Source organism: Echinops telfairi, unplaced genomic scaffold (genome assembly GCF_000313985.2).
Source record: "Echinops telfairi isolate 266 unplaced genomic scaffold, ASM31398v2 ScPeMD7_7400;HRSCAF=8409, whole genome shotgun sequence".
NCBI lineage: Eukaryota > Metazoa > Chordata > Mammalia > Afrosoricida > Tenrecidae > Echinops > Echinops telfairi.
The window spans coordinates 44,958,918-44,983,883 of NW_022111300.1; the positions used below are offsets into that span (position 1 = coordinate 44,958,918).

At 50.9% G+C, this 24,966-nt stretch overlaps 1 protein-coding gene across 1 annotated transcript in view; it reads left to right on the forward strand.

Annotated features, from left to right (window-relative positions):
- The first annotated feature begins 1,106 nt into the window (after nt 1-1,106).
- Nucleotides 1,107-24,966, forward strand: part of LOC101658017 (O-acyltransferase like protein) — a 28,208-nt gene continuing 4,348 nt past the window's right edge. The window contains 5 exon segments of the mRNA XM_013004737.2: nt 1,107-1,260; nt 6,265-6,404; nt 8,894-8,972; nt 12,078-12,219; nt 14,476-14,575. Coding sequence (XP_012860191.1) covers nt 1,107-1,260; nt 6,265-6,404; nt 8,894-8,972; nt 12,078-12,219; nt 14,476-14,575 — 615 coding nt within the window.

Here is a 24,966-nt window from a genome sequence, read left to right on the forward strand (position 1 = left end):
GCACTCCCCCCATCATTCACTATGGTAAGATTTTTTGTTCTGATGATGCCTTATACTGCACAAGACTTCTTTAGAGTGTTCAAAAACAGAAACAAAGGATGTTCCTTAGAAGACTAAGGTGCACCTGCCCCAAGCCATGGCATTTCCAGGCAACTCATGATCATGAGGAAGTTGGATAAGGAAAGAGGAGACTAAGGAGACTTGACTATTCGAGTTGACACAAGTGTAGCATAGCCCATGGACAGAAGAACCAACAGCTCTGCCTTGGAAGAAGTACAGCTGTTCCCGAGAAGTGAGGAAGCCCGACCGTTGTTTCACTTGCTTTGAATCTCATGTGCCATGGGCATGTTGTCAGCAGAGAACAGCCCCTGGGAAAGACCATCATGGTTGGCCAAGTTGAGTCTCAGGAAGGAAAGTAGGAAGACCCTCTGTGAGATGGGTTGGCACAGGGCTGCTCCACTGGGCTCAGATGTAAGAACAATTGTGCAGATGGTGCTGGGCCAAGGAGTGCTTAGCTCGGGTGCACACAGGGTCTCTAGGAGCCAGAGCTCCCTCTCCAGGCCCCTGACGACTAACAACCACATCCCCACCTCACCTTCAAAGCCGGCACGCCCAGTCCAGTTGCAGACGTGGCCAAAGATTTTCTGAGAAGCCCTGTGTAGCAGCTATGAACGTCTTCCAGGTTGGCGTCCTAACCGTTCCTGCTCACAAAATAGACGTTGTCACGTCACCTCCCTGAGCTCTGTTTCAAACCCGGAGATGGGGTTTATAAGAAAGACGTGCACACAGGGCCAGCACTCCAAAGAAAATCTCGGCTGGGCTGCGTTTGCTGGGAATCACTAATCAGCATAACCAAAGCCAGCCAGGTGGCCTTCGCCATCCAGAGGACTTGTATTCAGCAAGAACAAGTCGTCTGCAAATTGGTTTCCACGGTTGGCCGTCCTGGCCGCTATGCAGGTGGTGGAGGACACGCAGCTTTTCCCTGCGTGTTAAGGAGCCAAGCGAGCAGTGTCACATTTTCCCTGACCCCCTGTCCTCTGGAGCTCCATAAATATCAGCCTCTTCGTCTGGGAAGGGAGGCATAGCCTGGCGGCTTGAGAGACGCAATGGTTCCGACCGTACTGCTCTACCTGCTCTGTCTGCAGCTTCCATTACTCTTGGTTTCTTTTGCCAGAAACATTTCTCTCAAGTGCAGGCAAGACCTGGCGGAATTCCTTTCTGATCTGAATTCAAAGGAGCCCAAAGAATACGCTCTAAGAAGTAAGTGGGCTTTCCCCGGGCCTGGTGAGGAGCTGAGCTGGGAGCCGAAACTGGTCCAGGGCAGTCTGAGGTTTGTGCAGGGACTCACGCTGGGAGTGTTCTGGAACACTCTGCAGGGTTAAAAACACCGAAACAGATAGGAAAGGGGAGATGAGTTACTCTCCTTTTCTAAAAAGGTGCCCAGAATCGGGAGAGAAGGAGGGATTTTTAGGAAGAAGGCGAGAGAGAAAACCAGCCGGAAGGAACACCCTCCCCCCCAGGACTGTATTAGAGCACCCCAGTTTTCAAAGGGCTAACGATGGCTCTGACAACCCCAAATCATTTTGCAGGGTCCTTACATAAACTAAGCTTCCATCAAATTCTTTCTGATCATTAACCAATCTTGCCCTCACATAGAGTGCCTTGCAAAGTGGATTACCTCCACCTCTTGCCAGCCAGCCCAGGGAGGGGTGGTCTCTTCTTAGGGGCTTGCCTGGCTGTGTCCTAGATGGAGGTCTCTGTACTGGGGACAGTGCAGGGGGTCGCATAGCCATGAGTCATGCCCTTTCAGTCTCGTCCTGACTGACTTGGTTGGACCAGCCTTGTAAGTCCTTCTATCCAACATGTCTGTGTCCCAAACCTGGTCCTCCACCTGCCCCTGTCGTCAGTCCTCCCTAAAACTGTGGTACACGGATCTGCCACCCATCATGGATTTGTGACCAATTCCTTTGTCCCATGACTGTCTCATGAGTGTCCCGACTAAATCTTCAGATGCCACTTCGAGCTCGGGCTGTTGGCCTCCCTCCCCTGACGATGTGTCTGTGTCTTTGGGTGGTTTCGGCCTCTTTTAAGACGTCATACATGTTCGCCTTACATTGCTTTTGAGATTGGGGTCCCCTTTGAGCCCCAAACAGGACCAACATCAAGAAGATGAGGATGGTTTCTAGAGGGTCCCTATTATTGGACCTGGATGTACGTATCCCACCTCCTCCCTGTGTCTCCTGTTTCCACGCCTCCTCCATTCCTCACCCGCTGAACTTGGTCTTTGGGTAAATGTTGCCCTTTGGAGCTCAAATGGTTGATGATTCTAATATGGGGGTGAGTTCAGTTCCAGACCCGAAGGGTGACTACAGGCCCTAGGTTTGGGGGGGCTCTCACTGGTCTCTGTCTAGTAAGCCTAGTCTCACGGACATCCCATTTTGAGTTTGGTTGTACCCTTTCTCGAAAGTTTCTGATGTGATCCTTCTCAGAGCACTTGGCAGTGGTCAGTGGGCACCACCTAGTTCTTCTGGTCTCAGGGGTGTGAAGACTGATGTTCGTGTGGTCACTCTCTTCCACATGTCTTTTCATTTTCTTCATTCTTCTTTTTGCTGGATGGGGCGAGACCAATAATTTCACCTTAGAGAGCTGCTCATCGACTTCCAAGACCCCAAAGTAGGATGTAGAACATTGTCTTTGTCAACTGTGTTATACCAAGGGACCTCAGTGTCCCCCAAGGCTCAAGGCCTGATCCCCTAGACCCAGCTACTCATTCCCTCAAGGTGTTTGGCCATGTCTAAGAAGCGGTCATAACTTTGACAATTATCTTTTTTTAAATTGACTGGGATGAATCCATGTACCAGATCATTCCATAGTTCAGTCACATCCAGCAGAATTTGGACATCTGCTGCCACAATCCGTTTCTGGGCACTTCTCTTCTATGTGGTCTCCTTGACCCTTCACCCTTCACCCCGCCACCACCTCCGTGTTCCCCTCCCCCCCAAACCCTTATTCCAGTTGATGACTCTATAGGTGTGCCGATCACCTTTTAATTCCACTTTTTCTGTAAACTTTTTTAGGTTCCCTCAAATATGGACGTAAATGTTTGGTTTCGATTTTATGATGTAATATCTGGATCTATCCTCATTGGGAAAGGCTCTAAGCAATACAGTCAAAGCTTATGTTCTTTAGCTTCCCTTATTCAAATTCAGTTTCCTGGATGACAACTGGATCAGTGGAAGGAAGGCATGCTGGGGTGCAGTTGTTAAAGCACTTGGCAGTTCCAGCCCCCCAGCTGCTCCGTAGGGGAAGAGGAGCCGTCTGTTTCCGTAAAGATGACAGCCTTGGACACGTTGTGGGGCAGTTCTACTCTGTCCTGGAGGACCCTGTGCACTGGGATCTACCTGATGGCAATGAGGATCAATGAGATGTATTCTTCTAGAACTTTCTCCTAGCATTTTTGTGTTTATGTATCTTACTAGAAAGATAGATATTTATTTTAAATTTTGTTTGTAAACCATAGAAATATATTTGGTGCTCTTAAATGTGCTTCATCTAAAAAGGTAATCTGTCTTAGCACATTTTCCACCACCACAGAGAGATTTTTCCTTTTTTTAGTTGCTGCATAGCGTTGCAAAATCGGAAAGCACCATGTTCATTTACCAATTTCCTAATCGATAACGTTGGACTATTTGAAGTCATGGCTATTCAACATGGCCTTTCATTGGTTCACCGTGAGGTGTGGGTCTGGTTTTCCCCCTCAGTGAGCGCGGCTGCCATGTGTGTTCCTGCGTGCTTCCCAGAGGCAAATTAGGAGACATTGTCTGGCCAGTCACTGGGTAAGTGGTCAGGACGGAGTCTTTGCTTGAACGGAGACAAGAAGCCTGGTCAGCTTGAGCAAGCGAGGGCAGCTATGCAGCCCGGGGCCACCAGCAGTGCTGCACCCAGCTGCTCCCTGCAAGGTCGGTAGCCACACGGCCTCACTGTGCCGTAGAACCCACGCAAAGCCACCGTCAGCAATGGGGGGCAGCCCAAGACCTTCAAGGCTCGAACTGGGCTCTGAACCAGTCAGAACCAGGAAGTCCCCATGGCATCTCTCACCACACAGCCCTCCTGGAATGGAGGGACCCCAGGCTTCCCTTCAGCCCTAATCTTCCTCCACTTGAGTCTTGTTGACCTCGAGCCACAGTCCTGAGTGGAAGAGACCCATTCCTGACACTGCTGTATGGAGAGCACAAGGCCAAGGCTGCCACGTGCTTGTTCCTGCTATGTACCAGCCCCCAGATTCCAACCCACAGTCACAGTGATCCTACAAGACAGAGGACACCTGCCCCAGAGGGGCCTCCGAGGACAGCCCTCTTCACGGGGGTGATCTCCAGGCCTTTTGTCTTGCAGAGATAGTGCACAGATTCAAAGCTCCTCCGGTGTTTTGCTTGGCAGCCCAGCGCTTCATCGTGGCACGACCAGGGCTCCCTGGCACACAGTGACCTTATGTGAGTTTTCCCGGACAGGAGTGCAGAGCCTCACTGTGTTAGTCTGGGTACCTTAGAGAAACAAATCCACAGAAATTCATATGTATAAGAGAGAGTTTTATACAAAGACTAAGTGCACATCAGAAAACATCCCAATCCAGTGCTGCCCAAGCCCACAAGTCCAACATTAGCCCATATGTCCAACATCAATCCACAAAGTCCTCCTCCATCTCACAAAGACAAGCAATGACGCCAACTGCAGGAGGAAAGCTGAATCAGGGAGTGTGTAAGCATCTCAGCGCTGGCAGGGGGCTCCACACGGCTGCTCCAGCACCCAGGGCTGCATCGGGGTAGATCCATGTGGCTTCTCCTCAGGGATGTCTCACAGGAAGTGAGCCTTGCCAGCTGAGGCAGGGAACTGGCTAAGGCAGCTGCACCCTGGTCTGACCATCACAAAGCAAGACTCCCGTGAACTAGAAAAGTGAGGCTCACAGAGCCGTTTATCCCTCAGCCCTTCAATGAACCCCACATGTGTTTATCGGCCAGGTTGGCACAATAAACTTTCACTATATCACTCGCCTCTCTTCCCGGGAAAGGCTGGTCAGTTTGCAGCAGTCAGTAGCCCCACATCTAACTCCAGGGACCTCAGGATTCCCTTAGAACACGTGGGGAGAGGTGAGTCTCGAAAAGTAAATCTAGCTGCTGTCCGCTGGGAAAACGAGCTCTAGGAAACCGGATCGAGGACACTGGAATTGCCCCGGGGGGAGGCTCCTGGGCTGCTACCTTTATGGGAGCAGATCGTGAGGGTGGGCGTTCTACTGCGGAGGTGCTTGGGGGATTTGAACCAGCAACCTTTTGGTTAGCAGCCAAGTCCTCAGCTGCTGCATCAGCAGGGCTGTTTCTTCCTGCGCTCACCCCATGTAACCTTATCAGGCTTCTAGGTGGCTGGAGCGAAAACATTTGGCGTAGTAGTGGTTACACCTGGGGCTGCTAACTGCAAGGTCAGGAGTCTGAAATTGCCGGCCGCTCTGTGGGAGAAAGTCAGGGCAAAGTTGGGGCTGTCTGCTAACGTACAGAGGTCTCATCTCAGAAACCCACAGGGGCAGTTCTCCCTGTCCTGTAAGTAAGTCACTGTGAGTTGGAATCATCCCGTGGGAGTGATTCTTTTTATTCACTGTGGAGGCTGACGCTTCCCTGCGTCCAGGGCTGCTTGAATGTCCTTCTCCACGAGTTGCCTGTTTGTGTCCTTTGCAGATTAAAAAAAAAATCAATTTTCTTGAATTAAAAAAAAAGATGGATTTGAAGGATCCCCGGTTTGGTGTCCTCAGTGGTTACATATTGGGCTCGGCCCACCAGGTCGGCCGTTCGAAACCACCAGCTGCTCAGTGGGAGAAAGACGGGGCTTTCTACTCTTGTGAAGAGCTGCAGCTCAGACACTCACAGGGGCAGATCTCTAGGAGGCGGCATCCACTCGATGGCAAGGAGTCTGAGATTCGTTTGAGCTTTATATGTTTGGAGTCAATTCTTGGGGTTATAACGTTGGGAATCTGCCCTCTCTGTCGGGCTTCCCCTCATGGTGTGCTGGACAAATTTTATGTTGGGGAGAAACTCGCTCACCACCACCGAGCCCATTTGGACTCAGGGTGCCCCTAGGGAACAGCGTAGAACGAAGACCCCCTTATGGGAGCCGAAAGCCCCGCCTGTCTCCCGTCGTGGCCGCTGGGTACCTTTCCCCTCATTTCCAGAGAGTCACAGAGAAACCACCGTGACACACTTCTTTTGCTTTGACATCCAGGGTATGATGCGATGAGCAAACTGGGGAGCAATGTTCTTAACGGAAACGTGGACAGGCTGGGGTCTTACAGCGAGTGCCTCTCCACCCGTGCGCCCCCGGGGCGCTTCCGAGGGCGGTACTGCAAGCTGCACTTCCTGCAGGTGAGTGTGGGGGCCTCTGGGAAGGCTCTGATGGTCACCTGATGGCAGTGACACGGAGCACAGTGGACCTCCACGGCTGGCTTTGCCAAGATGTTTGGCAAAAAAGTTAAACCTAGAATGGAAGCGGCTGATGGGACATTGCTCAGCACTTCCGGAACACGGGTCATTCCAGGAGGCTCTTGTCCAGAAACCACATGAGCCTTGAGGTGTTTGTTCCTCCTGAGCCCCCTTCCAGGGGAAGCCAGGGCCCTGGCCGGTGGCGTTGCTAGCAAGATGCTACGCTGGCTCTTTGTTTGTGTGGGGGTAGCTCTCTTCTGCTCCTTCTCAGACTCTGCCTGGGCCAGGGTCCGGTGGGGACCCTCGTCTACTTGGGGCTCTCCTCATGCTCTCAGACGAACTCCCTGGTGTGAATCTGCCCCTCCCAGAGCCAAACAACTGCTTAGTAGAGTGCAGGTCAAGTCAGGAAGCTAGGTTTGTTTCCCAAGTCCGGACTCCTCCTGACTCATCATCTGTTATTGGGATGCCAGAGGGGGGATAGCATTCCCATCGCCCACTTCCCAGAAGCAGCTTCAAAAAGACCCATCTGAGGCTACCCTAGTCCATGGCCCGTGGCTTCTATGAAAACATTACTAAATTGGCGACCAAGATCATAGAACTCACTGTCTTCAAAGCATGCTCATCCTTTTACTGTTAAAAGAAACTGAAAGAGCCCAGCCTCTTAATTAAATACAAAGGCAGGCTTCCTGCATGCCACAGAATGCGAAGGGGTAATTGCTTGACTAGCGGACTTACAGCAGATATAGAGAAAACAATGATAAGAAATCCAGGCTCTCTAATATTAAGGCCATGAAATGGTCTTGCAGTTGTTCACCATGGGAGGCAGGGAGATGATCCCCAGCGCCACTTGTCCTGCGACCTGAGGCTCACAGGTTACAGTGACGATTGCATGGAGCAATGTCAGAGCACATGAACTTCACCGTCTAATGTGAAAGCAGATGAACGATGTGGACATCGGAGCTAAAGGTCGGGCACAAATGAATGACCATTCATTATTTAGAATAAGTGTCCTCCAAAATTCTACTTGTAATTTGATCTGTGCTTTATTGGGAAAAGCGTTCTAATTATAGGCTTGACTGATTATTAAAACCGTGATCTCATATGTTGTGTCCTCCTATCAGGAAATGGCAACTTGGCAATTTGACTGAAAAATGCAGGCCCGTCAACTCTTGTTGTTGTTCAGGGCTGTCCATTGGACTCTGACTCTTAGTGACCCTGTGGGCCACCGGATGAAGCGCAGCTTGGCCACGCCCCACCCTTACAATCAGTGCAGCCACTATGTCAGTCCATCTTCATGAGGGTCTTTGTCTCCTTTGCGGACCGTCTACTTTACCAAACAAAGCGCCCCGGTGGCGCAGTAGGTTATGATTTGGGCTGCTAACTGAAAGGTCAGCAGTTCAAGCCCACAAGCTGCTCTTTGGGAAAAATATGAGGCTTTTTGCTCCCAAAAGATTTACAGGCTGGGAAACCCAAAGCAGGCAGTTCTGCTTTCCCCTATAGGGTCGCTATGCGTCAGAGTGACTCAACCCTTCCTTATAACATACCCAAAGTCCACGAGGCCAAGTCCTGAAATCCCTGATTCTGAGAAGGAGGATTCACCCATATTTGCAATATTTTTCACCAACACCATAAAGCAGTTATGAATAAGGATAACTTCTTTACTTATCCTTCTTCCAAGTCAAGTTTTCCCATGTCCACGAGGCAATTGAAACCGTCATGGCTCGGGCTTACTGCACCTTAGTCCTCAAAACGACATCTTAGCTTGTTAACACATGAGAGGGGTCTTTTGCGGCAGATTCGCCCGTACAACACATAGTTTGACTTCTTGGCTTTGGCCTCCATGAGCATGGACGATGGAGCCAAGTACAATGAAACCCTTGACCATGTCGATCATCGGTCCAGTTGTGGGGATTTTTGCGTTCTTTATATTCAAGTGTAAACCCTCCTGAAGGTTGTAGTCTTGGATCTTCATCTGCAAGTGCCCCAATTCCCTTCCAATTTTGGCAGGCAAGGTCGTGTCACCTGCCTGTCACAGGTTGCCAGGGAGGGTTCCTCCCATCCTGAGGCCTGGTCCGTTTCATCTAGTCCAGCTTCTCAGATTATCTGCTCAGCAGACAGACGGAAGCCGGCTCCCCGTGACCACTAATAAGGGAACGAGGTGCACAGGGGGCAGCTGTTTTTAAATCATCGGCCGCATTTCACCTCAGCGCCCATTTTTATTAAAATACAAGTGAGTCTGGTCTTCTGTCAATCCACTTGAACCATTCTGTCACGGGAAAAGCCGTCTCCAAAGAAGTGGGAAAACGTGTCTTTTTCCAACACCTTCCCGACTTGTGTAGTGCACGAGACTGCTGCGGCAACCTTAGCCAGGATCGACTGTGCGCGTGCCCCAGGTGCTGAAGTGAAACAGCGTGTGGCCTTGTGTTTCACAGGAGGAAGCGGACTACTTCGTGGGCGTGTGTGTCCCTGACTCCTGCACCGGGGACGATGTGACTGGGGTATCTCAGCTGGGTAGGTGCCCAACAGTCCCCACGGAAACCACTCTCTACCTAAAGCGTGAGGCATCTCGGATCAACGCAGTTCCCTCTGGAAGTTTTCATCCTGACAAGTCCAATAAAGGGAGCATGATGTGGCTCGGGGCCCCGAGAGACGGAATGGAAGGTTAGGAGGGAGTGGGTAGGAAACGTGTCTCTGGGCTGGGCTTCGGGAATGCTGAATGTGCTCGACTGCTAGTGGAAAGATTGGAGGTTGGAGACCACGCAGAGGCACCTGGGAAGGCCTGGTGATCATCGGCTTCCAGGAAATGAGTCAGTGCAGACCCAACGGAAGAGGAACAGCGTCCCGCTCTGATGGACAGAGGCCACCATGGCCTAGAAGCAATTTGATGGCAACGGTATTTTATTTTTAGGTCAGCAAGAGAGGTCTCTTCAATAGAGAGGGGGCTACAGTAGGGAGGACACCGTAGCCGACTCTTGAGGGCTGTGCTGGGTCACAGCTGTTAGATGGGGCTGGTAGCAGGAGGCAGGATGCACTGGACAGACGATGTCAGGTCTCCACACTTCCTGCTGTGGCCCAAGTGTGGAAACCTGACAGCTGCCAGTCCAGATGGCCACCGGAACGACACTGGGAAATAATGTGCTGTAGCGGGGTAGTGTGAAGAGGCCAGTGTTTAGTTCTGGTTGGCACCTCCCAGCCCTGTGATCCTGCACAAGTCACTTAACCTCAGCCTCTTCCGCCGTAGACAGAGGGAGGACTCTGGAGCCTGGCTGGCTCTAGCTCTCTCTGACTGCCCACTTCCCTAGTATCCGTAGTTCTGGGATCCTGGAAGTAAGGTGACCCAGGACATTTGCCTTTGATCTCCAGGCCATTTGTCTCTTGAACCTTCACCCTTAAAGGGGCTGGCTCCGTGGATTCCCCTTCCTGTCAAACACTACCCCAGGTAGCGTCTTAGTGGAGAATGCTCTGCCTCGGCGGGCATCGGGCTCTGTGAGAAACCATCTTTGTATAGCTTGCTTTGAGCAGCAGGGCTCTAGGGCCTGGCTCAAACTCAGAACTCACTGCCATCGAGTCAATTCTGATCCTAGTGACCCGATAGGACAGGGGAGCATTGTCCCCGTGGGTTTCTGAGACTGGATCGCTTTATAGGAGTAGAAAGCCTCATCTGAGCCCCCGCAAAACAGGCTGGTGGTTTCCAACTGCTGACCTTGCAGTCCTCAGCCCAGCGGGTAGCCCCTCCTTCCAGGGCCGGACCAGAGGCTGAGTTTTAGACTGGGCTGTCCTGAGCGCCCCTGTGACCAACAGGCCTTGAAGCCCCGCGTGTGCTTCAATGCCATCTCCTTAGAGACTTATGTCACCAACTTCCCCGGGGCCCTTCCTGGGAGGCCCTTTCCCAATGCTCTCTGTTCTGATGCTGCCCTATGGAAATCAGACCATTCTACCAACTTGTGGTGTTTCTTGTGCTCTTAGGTGTTGTTAGGCACCCTGAATCCATTTTAGGGCACGTGGGGACTGGGTCGGTTACCCCTCGGTCTTTCAAAATGCTCCAAGCAAGCGCTTTAAAACTTGAACTCACGGTGCAACAGAGTCTCTTATTTCCATGCGCCCGTTCCCAGCAAAGCGGCCCCGCCTCTCCATCCCACGCCTCCCCTCGTAGGGTCGGCAGTGCACTTGTTTCCAATCATCGCACATTGCCTTCTGAATGCTCGCTGGCCCCACACGCTCGGGGATATTAGCTTGCTTGCTAGCCACGTATTTTATGTGCTGTTTATTACAAAAAAAGCATTATACATCAGATTCAAATTTAAATTCTGGTTGGAATAGCCACGAAGATCCTAGATTCAACGAGAACTCTGCAGGCTGGTTGTTGAGGGAGTGTGTGAGTGAATCAGCACCACGCCCTGACTCTAATGAGCTGTGTTCTTCATGCCTTGAGAGCTGTGTCAATTAGCCTAGCTCCTTGCTCCCGCTGAGCTTAACCAGCCTGGAACTGAAGTGAGAAAGAACTGTCAGCACAAGAGAATGCTTTTGGAGAAAGCAGCGTTAGACGAAGAACAGGATGACGCATCTCTTGGAGGGACTGGAAAGAAGAAGGTCGGAGAGGCTGGCCTGGGCGGATGTATTAGTGCAATTTGGATTTCCTGGCCAAGGAATTCTTCCAGCTTCCACACCAAGACAACGGGGGTGGGGGTGGGGTGGGGGGTATAGGGGGTCAGGGAACAGAGCAGTTCCACCCAGGGAGCAAGGTCCCTCCTCAAATCTTTTTGATGGAATATTGCCGGCTGGCCACACCCAGGCCAAGAAGAACTTGGTTCAGTCTCTACTTCACTCACTGCCACCAAGTCCATTGGACTCACAGTGAGCTGACAGGGCAGAGCAGAACTGCCCCTTTGCGTTTGCAACGCTGTGAATCTCACACAGGAGCACACAGCCTCGTCTTCCTCAAGTGGAGTGGCTGGTGGGTTTGAACTGTGAACCTGGCCGTTAGCAGTTCAACCCTTTACCTACCATGCCACCAGGGCTCCTTGCCCTGTAGTGTACAGGGAAGAGCAAAGATTCTGGGCCAGGCAGAAGTTGTTGCTTGGTCAAAGGCTGAGCGCAAAGGAACAGTGTGGTTGCCGTGGCTGTGGTTGTTGGGGGCTGTTGATTCCGACCTTTAGCAGCCCCCTATGAAAGAATAGAACTGCCCCATAGGGTGGGCGCTCAGAGCTCTGTGGATAAAGGTGACAACCACGAGCGTTTCTCCCAGTGTCCACATCCTTGGGCATTGGTGGCACCGCTGGGTAAGCATTGGGCTGCCAACCAGAGGGTCGGTTGTTCAAAACCACCAGCTACTTCTCTGGAGAAAGAAGAAGCTGTCTGCCTCTGTAAAGATTTATAGTCTCTGAAAGGCTGCCGAGAGTCACTGTGAGTCAACACTGACTTGATATCAATGGATTGGGTTTGGTTTGTGCTTTTGTTTTTTCGGTCAAACAAAGATATTAAAAGCCCACTTCCCTGTGCCATGTCAAAGTTTTGTTGTGAAATAATAGACACGAAAACTCTGGAGAAGATGGGGAGCATTCTTGCAGAGCCAAGCGTTGCTCATATATATGTGCGTGTGTGTGCTTCTCTTGGCAGGGGTTTTAAGATCCAGAAATGCCTCCTTTGGGGCACCGGCCCTGCCCTTCTTCAAGATAAAGTCCTCCTCCTCCTCTGGAAAGGTCGTGGCCCAGTGTGCTGTCGGGAAGTTCCCCCTGGACACGTTTGCTGCCCTGTGTCTGTGAGTATGGCCCTCCGGGGTACCTGCTGGCGCGGGGTGGGGGGTGGCTGGGGTAGGGGGTGGTTGATGATCTTCTATTCACCACCTACCCCATTTGTGGTGGTGGTTGTCTTCATTGTGGTAAATGGGAATGGAATGCAAACACTCAAGCTTGCAACTTTTCCCTGCGTTTTACAGTGAATGGCTCACTTAACAGAGACCCTTTGGTTGTCACTCACTGAGTGAGGCCAGGCTGCCAGGCTGTGTGCCTGCAGAAGGAAATGCACGGGACCTGGGGGAGGGGGAATGGATTTCCAGATACAGAGAGACGGATCCCACCCCATCCCTCAGGCCCGTGAATCTGTGACCACTGCAGAGTCTCCCACACACACTGCAGCGTCTCAGAGTGTCCCTTAAAACCAAAGCCAAACTGGCCGCCGCCTTGTCCATGCGGCTGGAGCCGTGCTGTGAAGGGAGTCTGAGGAGCAGACGGCTGCTTCTCCCGGCTGAGCACGGTTAGCAGCCTGGCCTGTGACCCCTAGTGTCACAGGGCTAGGAGTTTTGCCGTCACTCCCTGCCCTTGAATGTGTCCAGGGAGGAAAAGCCGGAAACAGCTGGAAAACCATGCCTATAGACCTGGGGTCCAGTGTGTGCCTAGCCCAGGCCACCAAGCCATGCCCACTGTCCTCCAGTGGGTTCCGTCTTTCTCCCTCGGGCCTACTAGTGTCTTTGAAGCGCCTACCGTGGTTGGCAGCCAAATACATCGCTCACGACGCCAGCAGGTGCCTTTCGGAGAAAACTCACTGCCGATTCCGATTCCTAGCGACCTTCTAGGAGTGAGCAGCACGGCCCCTTTGGGCTCCCAAGACTAACTCTTTAGGGACGTAGGACGTCCCATCTTTCTCACGTGGGGCGGCTTCGAACTGATGACCTTGTGGTTAGGAGCCCAACACATAACGCCCGGGGCCCCTGGCGCTGTGCCCCGGGACAGAGAACACAGGAGGACTGCTGCTCGTCCCTCCAGAGCCCTTCAGTGAAGGGTCCTCCTGGAAATACACTTTCCCTGCCTCACTCGGAAATGCTGGGGTCCACTTCCTCCCCGCCACCCCAGCACCAAAAGTCAGTTACCTCTGTAAACACAGGGGCCGATTCTAAGTACTTTTTATACATCAATGCGATAAAATGACTGACATTTCTAAAACACCGATTTCATGGAAACAGGACAAGAAATAAAGCCAAAGTCACCGCATGATAAGACTTAACTGAGCTAAATGAAGACTTCTGAGATGTGACAGAACAGATAACATGTCATTGTCATTGTAGTTCGCTGACATCGCAGCGATCCAACTCATGGAGACCCCAATGCAACATGAGGAAATCCTGCCTAATCCGGCCACATGCCCATGCTTGGTGGCAGATCTGACCATTGTGATCTACAGGGTTTTCACGAACTGATTTTCAGAAGTAGATCACCAGAACTTTCTTCCTAGTTTCTTTTAATCAGGAAGCTCTGCTGAAATCTGTTAAGCATCATAGTAACACCCAAACCATCATTGACAGATGGGTGGAGATAACCCATTAAGTGCATTCCTAGGTAACATATATACAGAACCACCACTGTCCTCAAAGGATATCTAGAAACTCTCTATGCTTGTCTCCACTTCCACCCATTATTCTACCATCAATTCCGAAGACATGGCATATCTAGTTCTTAGTGATATCTGTTGAGTTGTTAACTACAAGGCCAACCCCAGCGTGTTGACAATGGATTGGGAGATTCTTTTTCTCCTGACTCACCTGCCTGCATTGTTATTTTTTAAAGCTGGGGCTCCACGCGTCCTGTGAGTCTCCCCAGGATGAATGCTCAGGGTGGTCACCTGTCTCTCGGCACCCTCTTCTCTGGGTGGGAGGTGCCGGTTTTACTGAGTTTGCCAGTGCGCCGCACTGATCCCTGGTTGCACCGGTGGCAGATATTTTCCTCGGTGTTTTGTCTGTTTTTCTTGGTGTGTCCTGGTTCGGGTTGTCTTTCTTCTTTGTCTGTCATTATTATTCTTTATTATTATTATTACGTACAGCCAGCATTTGGCCAGTAGAGAAGTTGCTGCATCGTTTCCCATGTGCTTTCCTTCGCGATTCTCAGTCTCAGAAGGCCATCCCCAGCCTTTTTATGTTCCTCGGCCCTGGCAGGGGCTCTGGGTGGAAACACCCGTGGCTGGTTGTTCTCTGGTGTCTGCCGGAAGGACAAGCTGGGTGACTGGGTGGCTTTTCTCCTTCCAGGTTTATCACCTGGCTGGGCCTCATCTTGCCTCTGACTGGCACTGTCTATGTGGCAGCCGTGGAGTGGGCATCAGACCACAGGGCACCGCCGGCCCAGGGAGTACCCACAGCTGGTTACGGGACTCTGCCTGTGGGGGAGACGGAGAGAAAGGAACAGAGGCAAAAATGGCCCAAGTGCCTGCCCCGTTTCTCCCGGTTCAGAGCCGGGAGCACGGAGAAAGGTAAGGATCATTGCAAAGGCAAGGCCACCAGGAGAGGCGGCTTCAAGGAGGACGCCCCTGGGAAACCAAGCTTATCACCTGCGTTCCAGCCGGGGCCCAACCCAGGCCATCAAGCCACACCCCGGGCACAGGACAAGGCAGAATGGCTCCCCAGGGTTTCTGAGCTGCACTCTCACAGAAGAGTCTTTCCCCCTGAGGAGGAGGTGGGTTTGAACCATCAACCTCTCCTTCAGCAGCACAATGCTTAACTCACTGCATCCATGCCCAAGAGCGTCTGAATGTCAGCCGAGCCCGGTCCCTTCCTCATCCAACCTGACTCGGCTCACCTCTGGGTGCTGAGGCCATGTGGCGGCTGGTGCTTGCCTTCTGGGCACAAGCAGGAGACATCTTCCGCTGGTCCCAGGCTAGGCTGGGCCTTCCCTGTAGCGATGCTGCCAGGCAGTGGTCACGGCCATCAGGTCTATGTGCAGCGTCACAACCCGCAGGCGACTCAGATGATGCCTGACCTCAGGGAGAGGAGCCCAGGCTGGGGCAGGGCACATGCAGCACCAGCAAGGTTAAGCCTCCTGGTGGCATAGCGGGTTAATACCTTGGGCTGCTAACCACAAGGTCAGCAGTTCAGAACCACCAGCTACTCCACAGGAGAAGCATTGAGGCTTCTACTACCATGAAGGCTTACAGCCTTGAAAACCCGTAGAGGGGCCGTTCTACCCTGTCCTACAACGTCCCTGTGAGTCAGAATCAACTTATTGGCAGTGAGTTTAGTTTTTTGTTTTCTGGGCAACTTGAATGGACACGTCTCTACCTATGGCTGGAATCTAAACATGTTAGGCCACTCAATTCTTCAGTGGAAAGCAGGTTGACAAGCTTGGTTGTGAGCCAGATCTTGTTTAGGGATAAGTATCAATTTTGCAAGGAGGTACTAATGTCCACTGTGGTTAAGGCGCCGAGCTGCGTCCAGGAAAGAAGACGAGGCCCGGGGAGCTGGGAGGTGCCTGATGCATGATTGTAACCTCACAACTGGCTCGTAGGATGGGCCGGCTGACATTTCTTTTAGCGAGAAAGAATTAAATCGAATGAAGTAACCTTTCTTAAAGAAAGAGGGCTTACAGTAGTACTAGCTGTTGTTCTATTCTGCCAGGCCGAGCCCCACCTCAGGGCAATACCAGGCACCCAAGGACAGTCCTGTTGTTTGCACATTTGGCTACTGTGATGCATAGTCTTTAGGGTTGATTTTCAGAAGCAGATCGCCAGGCCTACTTCCTGGTCTGTCTTGTCTGGAAGTTCCACTGACCTATTTAACATCACAGCAACACGCAAGCCTCTGCCAGCCGAAAGGCTGTGGCTGTCTGTGCAGAAGGTACCTTAGCCAGGCATTGAACCGTGGTCTCCTGCATGGAAGAGGAGAATTTCCCCACTGAACCACCACTGCCCCTGAAGGATAAATCGTAGCTGTGGCCTCGTGAGTGCCTCCTCTGGGGTTGTCAGGACGGGAAACGGTTTGTTTATAAGCATTCTCTCCTCTGTCCTTCACCACCACGCTATGATGGTAGGGTCTCCCTTCGTTCTCATTTTGCAGCTGTGGAGCTTCAGACGCAGAGATGTCTGATGTCCATTAATAGGCCAAAGGCCACACAGCTGATAAACGGGAGTCAGGTTCAGAGCCAGGAGAGTCCAGTGCAAGGTCCCTAGCTGCTCTAACACCTGTCCCCCTACCTGTTGCCACGCCTGTACCCCGACCCAGAGTAGAGATGGGACCCATAGTGAGTGGTCCTTGGGCAAGTACCAGGAAGCCACACAGAGGGAAATGCTGTCTTCGAGGACAAGGGGGCCCCTTCTGATGTCCACATTCCCCTTTCCCACCCTCTAAGAAGGGTAGCCTCCCCAGGGTCTGAGTGTGGACAAAGCATCTCATTCAGGGCAGCGTGAGGCAGCAAAGTGGGGCCGGTTAGAGGAAATTAGGACTGAAAGGAGGAAGACCCAGGGCTAAGGATCATGAGTGGAGACCAGAGTTGGCCAGTGCAGGGCAGAGCAGCAGGGCCTGTGTGTGTTTTAGCTCTTGTATATGAGACTGTGTATGTGTGTGGGGAGGGTCTATTCTACAAGGTGAGAGTAATATCTTTGCTCCAATTTAGGTTTTTGGGGTGCCATGGACCACACCCTGAGGTGCTGTTCCTTGCAGAAGAATGTGCCAACCATTTGGACCACAAGGACCCCAGCAGGCACTTGCCCCATCCTGGACGGCATCCGTGTCTCGAGCCTCCTCTGGATCATCTCCGGCCACACCAGCCAGATGACCGCGTGGCTGTCTTTGGGTACGGAGAGTTGAGGACCTTCGTGTGAAGGAGGAGTGAGCCTTTCTTGGTGGGATCAGTGTTGGGTCCTGGGACAGGAGGCTTAGTGCCTGCCCCGCCTCCCTTCAAGTAGAGGTGCGGGCCGGGATCTCCATGAGCAACTTTGCCAGCGAGGGCCCAGGGGCTGGCTGCTCAGACTCATATAAGATAAAACCAGGTCCATGGATGGTGCACCTGGAGAACACACTCAGCTGCTAACCCAAAGGTGGGCAGTTTGAGCCCACCCGGAGGAGTCTTACAAGCAGGGCTGGGAAATCTACGGACAACCTGTTGGAGCACAGTTCTATTCTGACACTCATGGGTCCTCATGACAGAATTGATGCGACAAGAGCTCACCCAGGGACAAACCAGACAGGTGGTTCCCAGGGCCTAGTAAGACTCAGGATAGTATTTCCATGGTCCACAGAGACAGGCTCTCTCTACTCTTGGTGCTTGAATTCAGAAGCAAAGTTGTGGGGTTTTTTTCTTCCTTCCTTATCCTTGAAACAAAATTAACTCACTGCCATTGAGTAGATTCTGACTTATAATAACATAATAGGACAGCATAGAATGTCCCTTGTGGGTTTCCACTTATGCCACCGGCATTCCTTCCCAGCAAAGCAGCCCAGCACCAATTAACATGATGCATTAATGTTAAATGAATGCACCACTCATCTGCCAGGTGACTTGCATCTTTCTGCGATGCTGGAAGTTAGGCCACCAGTATTTCCAATGTCAGCAGGGCCACCCCCATTGCTGACCCAGGTCAGTGGAGCTTCCCGCCTAAGACAGACTAGGAAAAAGGACCCGCTGATCTATTTCTTTAAAAATAGGCTAGTGAAAGTCTTGGGAACTGCAGTGGACCAGGGCCTGGCAGCGCTTGAAGACGGGCATCTCAGGTTGGGAAGCATCCAGACACACCGGGGAAGAGCTGCCTCCTTACAGGAGAGTCAGCCGCAACGTCAGGTGGAGGGAGGCTTGCGGATGCGTCCCAAGTCAAAATGCAAGGGGACACAGGAAGACCAGTATCCAGGGCTTTCGTGAGCTGAAGTGGGCTGGGCTTGGCCACTTTGAGTCAGATAATCACATGGCCTATTTTGATCCGGGATGACAAACCGAAGAGGAAAGATGTCGCATTGATTGTGAAACAGAACATTTCAAGGTCTCTCCTGAAGAGCAACCATGCCAGTGACAGACTAATATCCACATATCTGTCAGGAAGACCAGTCGACACAACTCTTACTCAAATCCCCAGGCTGATGCCACAGGTGAAGAAGTGGACGTTTACCAATGTCTATAGTCTGAAATCAATCAAGCATGCCATCAAGGTGCACTGATAATTACTAAGGATTGTAATATGAATAAAAGGAGCATCAGTTGGAAAATATGGCCTTGGTGAAAGGAACTGTAATATAGCTTACCCTTGAGAGATTAATCAGACTCCATTTAAGAGAAAAGCCTTTGTTATAGCTCGTTCCCGAGGAGGCTAGAGCCTGGAAAACCCTTGACCCAAACAAAGAAAACACGGGGTCTTTATAGTGAAGGCAGAGCTTGGCTTACAGGGCGGAGAAGCATGCATTTTTACTTTTCAGGCAGGCAGCACACTAGGGTGAGGTGGGAGACGATGGCTGCAGGTGGGAACTCAGAGACTGGCAGGATAGTGGACATGTCTTGCTAATTGGGCAGGTCAGTGGGACATCTCTAGAGAGTTAAGGTTTGTCAGGAGATCGGGGAGGGGAAGGAGGGGATAGGGGCGGCTAGCTGCTAGCAGGGGGTGGAAAGCAGTTTAAAACACAGTGGAGTTCTTCGTGCTAATCTGGGTTACTACGGACACGGCCCCGAGATCTCATGGTAGAGTCTTGCAAGACCAACAAGTTACTGACCACACATACCTTTATTCGGCAGCATAATGGTGACTGTGCACTTGGATCTCTCCTGGGGGACTGCACAGGAACCAAATCATTGCATCTGTGCAGAGATTCCACGAAGAAGCTCAACATCATCCGTCTGAGCCAGACCAGGGGCCATCCAACGCTTCTCAGCAAGTGGGAGCTGACGCCAAAGAAAAGGAAAACAAGTCCCCGAGAGCCAGAGTACAACCTTGAGCACATCCCCCTGAATTTAGAGATGATTTCAAACAGTTATTTGACCCATTGAACACGAAGTAATGATGAAAGACAAGATGAGCTGTGGGATGACATCAGGGACATCCTACATGAAGAAAGCAAAAGGTCTTCAAAGGACAGGAAGAAAGAAGAAAGAAAGAGCCACAATGGATGTCAAAAGAGACCCTGGAACTTGCTCTTGAATGTAGAGTAGCTAAAGCATATGGAGAAAATAATGAAGTAAGACAGCCGAACCACAGATTCCAAAGGGTAGTTCAAAAAGATAAAATATTAAAATGAAAAGCCAAAGATCTAGAGTTAGAAAATCAGAAAGGGGGAGCACACCTGGCATTTTTTTGGAGCAGAAAGAACTGAAGAAAAATGTGACCCTTAAGCAAAATACAGAACAGCGCAGGAGGCAGCAAAGGATGATTTAAGGAACACACAGTGTACCAAAAAGAATTGGTCAACACTCAGTCATTTCAGGAGGTAACATATGACCGAGAACTGCTGGCATTGAAGGAAGAAGTCCAAGCTTCACTGAAGGGATTGGCAAAACACACAGAGAAAATCAAACAAACCAACCCACACCATGCCTTCTGGAATTGATGCAATACCAATTGAGGTATTTCAACAAATGGATGCATTACTGGAAGTGCATGCTCATCTATGCCAACAAATTTGGAAGATTGTTACCTGGCCAACAGCCTAGATGATATCAATATCTGCATCTACTCCAAAGAAAGGCGATCCATCATTAATATCACATGCAAGTGAAATTTTGCTGACATAATATAAAAATGGTTGCCATAGTGTGTCAATAGAGAACTATCAGAAATTCAAGTTGGGACACTCCCTTACTGAAGGGTTGTGGGGAGGAGATGAGCCAGTCAGGGTGCAGGGTAGCAATGATGAAACATATAACTTTCCTCTAGTTCTTAAATGCTTCCCCTCCCCCACTATCATGATCCCAATTCTACCTTACAAATCTGGTAGACCAGAGGATGTACATTGGTACAGATAGCAACTGGAAACACAGGGAATCCAGGACAGATGACCCCTTCAGGACCAGTGGTGAGAGTGGCGATGCCTGGAGGGTGGAGGGAACGCGGGGTGGAAAGGGGGAACCGATTATAAGAATCTACGTATAGCCTCCTCCCTGGGGGATGGACAGCAGAGAAGAGGGTAGGAGGAGATGTTGGACATGTAACATATGACAAAATAATAATAATTTATGAATTATAAAGGGTTCAAGAGGGAGGGGGAGTGGGAAGGAGGGGGAGAAAAGGAGCCAATATCAAGGGCTCAAGTAGAAGGCAAATGTTTTGAGAATGATGATGGCAACAAATGTACATATGTGCTTGACACAATGGATGGATGGATGGATTGTGATAAGAATTGTACGAGCCCCCAATAAAGTGATTTAAAAAAAAGAAACTCAAGTTGAATTTAGAAGAGGAAGACGGATAGCATTGCTAATGTCAGACGGATCTTGACTAAAAGCTGAGGAACCCGGAATATGTTTACTTGTGCTCTGTTGAGTATGCAAAGGCACCCGACTGTGGATCACAGCAAGTTACGGATAACCTTGCAAACCCAAACCAAACTCACTGCCATCGAGTCGAAGCCGACTCACAGCAACCCTGTAGGTCAGGGGAGAACTGCTCCTTTGAGTTTCCTAGACTGTGAGCCTTTTGGGAGTAGAAAGCCTCATCTTTCTCCCACAGAGAAGTTGTAGTTTCGAACGCTGACCTTGAAGTTAGCAGCCCACTGTGTAACCACTATGCCATCAGGGCTCCGGAATCCTAGAACACATCATTGCACTCATGCAGAACCTGAACATAGACCAAGAGGCAGTTGTTTGAACAGAGCAAGGGGGTGGTGTGGTTTAAAACTAGGAAAGGTATCTGTCGGGGTTGTGTCCTTGCCCCATATTGACTCATTTTGGATACTGAGCAAAGCACCTGGAGCGTAGGAGGAAGGATGTAGCATCGGGACTGGAAGGAGATTCGGTGACCACCCGACACACAGAGGACATGACCTTGCTTCTTGAAAGTGAAGACTTGAAGCACTTCCTGGTGAAGATCAAACACCGCAGCCTTCCGTACGGATGCTACCTCGTGTCCTCCCAACTGGACCAATAAGCAGCATCATGATAAGTAGAGGTGAGCGAAGTTGTCAAGGATTTTGTTTTACTTGGATCCATAATCAGCGCCCATGGAAGCCACAGTGCAGAAATCACATGCACTGGGCACGTCGAAGGCAAGAAGACCAAGACCGCTGGGAGTGTTAAAAAGCTGTCATCACCTTGAAGACTCAGGTATACTTGACCCAAGCAATGGTATCTCCTTCCGATGGCCTCGGGGCATGTGAAAGCAGGACCCTAAAGAAGCCCGGAGAAGAATCCATGTCTTTGAAAGATGGTGTTAGGGCAGAAAATGGGATAGGCCGTGAATTAGCAGAAGAAAGATAAATCTTTATCTCTTGGAAGCAGTCAGTCAGAATGTTCTTTCTCAGAATCAAAGATGGCAAGACCTTGTCTTGTGCACTTTGACCCTATCACCAGAAGGGAGGGCTCCCTGGAGAAGGGCATCAGGCTTGGTAACATTGAGTGTCACCCAAAGGGAGGTCTTCCAAGCGTTGGATGGACACAGTGGCTGCAACAGTGGGCTCAAACGTAGGAAAGACTGGGAGGATGGCGCAGGGCCGGCCACGGTTCAGTCTCTTGTATTCAGACTCGCCATGAGTCGGAACCAACCAGACAGCGACAAGAACCATGAAATCCGTGATTTCTCCACTTTCTTCCCGATGCTGTGCTCCAGAGGTAGGCCCAATGTAAGAGTGGAGGTGCTCTTCATAATCAGGGGCCAAACACATGTATCAGAATTGAGGGGAGATGGCATCAGCCGGAGTAGCTTGACAAAGTCTCACAGGTGAGTTTTCCCAGCTGGGGACAAGTGACGGGGCAGTCATTCCATGGGGGCCACGGCTACTGTGTGATCACAAAGCCCAAAGGCTTCATTGCAAGCAGGGACCCCGTCTTTGATTCCCAATCTAAGTTCTCTTAACAGAATCATGTTGTTGTGCACCCCCAAGTCATTTGATTTGACACAATACCAACTACTGTTAAACAGCAATCCTAGGAGATGCCCAATTGTTTTTGATTGTTTGATGTGCAAACAACTTAAGCTCAAAACAACAACTAAAAACCAAACAACAAATCCACTGTCATCGAGTTGAGTCCTACTCATAATGTCCCTATAGGACAGAGTAGAGTGGCCCCTCTGGGTGTCCAAGAGTGGAGTGTGTCTTTACAGGAGTAGACAGCCTCGGTTTTCTCCTGAGGAGCAGCTAGTGGTTTCAAACCACCGACCTTGTGGTTATCAGCCCAACTAGTGACCCACATGCATGCCATTAAGTGGCCATTGTAGGCATCGTCAGGGCATAGTTCAGTGTCATTAAGTACATTCACCATGCTGCGGAACCATCACAGCTTCTCTTTCCAGAATCTTCTCACCACCCCAAAAAGGGAAACGCAGCTCCCCACCAGGCCCCCAGCCTCTGGGACCCACAGCCCCGTCCTGACTCTAGTTCTCACTGTTCCTGTTCGCTGGTGTGCTTTTAAAGGCTGCCCTCATTGCTGACATCAGGACAGTCCCTCCGGATGACGGCAGCAGGAGTGCCTTCCACACGGCTGGTTATAATGAAGGGATGAGGGCTGCTAGTGTCTGACAGAACCAATCAGGGACATGAGGGTTAAGCGTGTGAACTATCTGACCCAAAGGCCCCCAAATTCCCGTTCCTTTCCCACTGAAATCCACCCCATCTGCTGAACTCTTCCTCTGGTCAACTCAGTGGGTGCCGGCCTGGCACGTGGAGGACAGGTCCCTTCCTTCCTTCCTTTTCAGTGCAACGGCTGGACGTGGTACCTTGCCAATGACTTCCAGTTCCACCTCATAACCCCGGGGATTATCGTCATCCGTAGAAAGTGAGTCTCATGGGGTAAGCTTCCCCTCCCTGTGTGGCCTCTTCCAGAAAATTCCTAGAATGAGTTCCCATTCGCCACAAAAAAACTCCTTGCCGATTCTGACTCACAGCCCTGGTGGGTTTCTGAGACTGCAACTCTTTACAGGCGTAGAAAGCTTCATCCTTCTCCCGTGGAGCGGCTGGTGGTTTTGAACTGCCGACCTCACAGCAGTTAACAGCCCAGCATGTACCCGAGACATCACCCGAGCTCCTTGCCCATTCGTCCAGAGCCGCTTTTTAAGAGTTAGGAACTTGCTTCCAGAAAAGTCACCAGGGAACGCTCCTCAGGCTCCTCCCACCTTGGCTGCCCAGGTGTAAATATGTGTGCGCGCCCAGAGACATGTTCATATTACTGCCCCCCAAAACAAAACCCCACCAAACTCCGTGCCATCCAGTCCATTCCAGCTCGGAGTGACCCTACAAGACAGAGTGGAACTGCCCCTGGGGGGTCCCCGAGATCGGACCTCTTCCCGGGGAAAGCCTTGACTTTCTCCCTCAGAGACACCCAACAGTCTGGCGAGTTAGCCCCTGGGCCGCCAGGCTCCTCTTGTCATGACCAGTGCTCAGCTTTCTCCGTGTAATGATGTCGGTCTGCGTGCTTGTGGCGGTAGGGCTGACGCGCTGTTTCATGGTTGGCTACCCGGCTGTTGCCGGCGTTTCATGATGACACATGGCCCTGTGTGAGGAAGGCCTTTGAACACAGCTCTTTCTCTCTGTAATTTCCTCGGGGACATTTTTCCAAGCGCGTAAGTCAGAGTTAACCGCGCCGTGGCGCTTGCTGCGCTCCGGGTGGTGGCTCCTCAGAAAGAGGGAAGTGATTACAATGCTCCCCGGCCATGTGTTCCTGCTTTTCCACATCGGATGCGTCGTCACGGTAATTTCTGCTGGTTTTCGTAAAGCTTCAAGGCTTCGATAATTCATGGGCAGGTGTACAGGCCATGCTGGTAAGACTTATTCTTCTTCGATAAAAAATAAAAGTCCATGCTCAATTTAAGAGATCTTCATGTAATTCGAAGCCAAAGGAGGCAGCAGGATCAGTGCCTAAGTGTTGAGATTTGGGGTTGCAGAAGGCTGTGGATGGCAGTGGGAGTCCAAGGTCCATTTGTGGGAACCACAAAGGAAATAAGGCCCAGTGATTACCCTCTACCCACAATAGGAGGGTGAGAGGAACGTGGTTACCAAACAGAGCGCACTGGAGAGACAACCCGAGAAGGTCAAAGGATGAACCTGACCTGAACGGTTAAAACCTGTCGGTCAATCCCCTTCCGATGCACGTGGGGCCTGATCTGCTTTTCAGCATTTTCTGTATTGCTTTTTTGTTCATATTGGAGTTTATTTAAGATGGATTTTGTCATTGGGATGACCTTCTTGAATTTGTGTTATATGATTTTCTGTTTTTTAGTATATGAAACCCAGAATTGATAAACCTATAGAGACAGCATGTAGAATAAGGGTTTGGGGGGGAGGGTTGTACAGTGGGGCAGGTAGGTAAAAGGGAGTCGATGTCAGGGAGTTCAAGAAGGAAGAGAATGTTTTGAAACTGGTTGTGGTAGCAGTGGTACAATACTGCTCGGTATGATTGAACTATGGAATATGATATCTGTATTAACTCCCAATAAGATGGAAAAGAGAGAGGGAGAAAGACTTTGACCTTGTTAGTGAGGGCGAGGGGAAGCAAGCTCCCTCGTCCAGTCTCTCAGGGCCCCTGGGCCAGTGATGTCCCCTGGGCCCGTACCCTTCAGAGCTCTTTCTGCATGTTTTAAATACAGGGGACATTTTCTGTAGATGCCGAAGTCAATGGCAAGG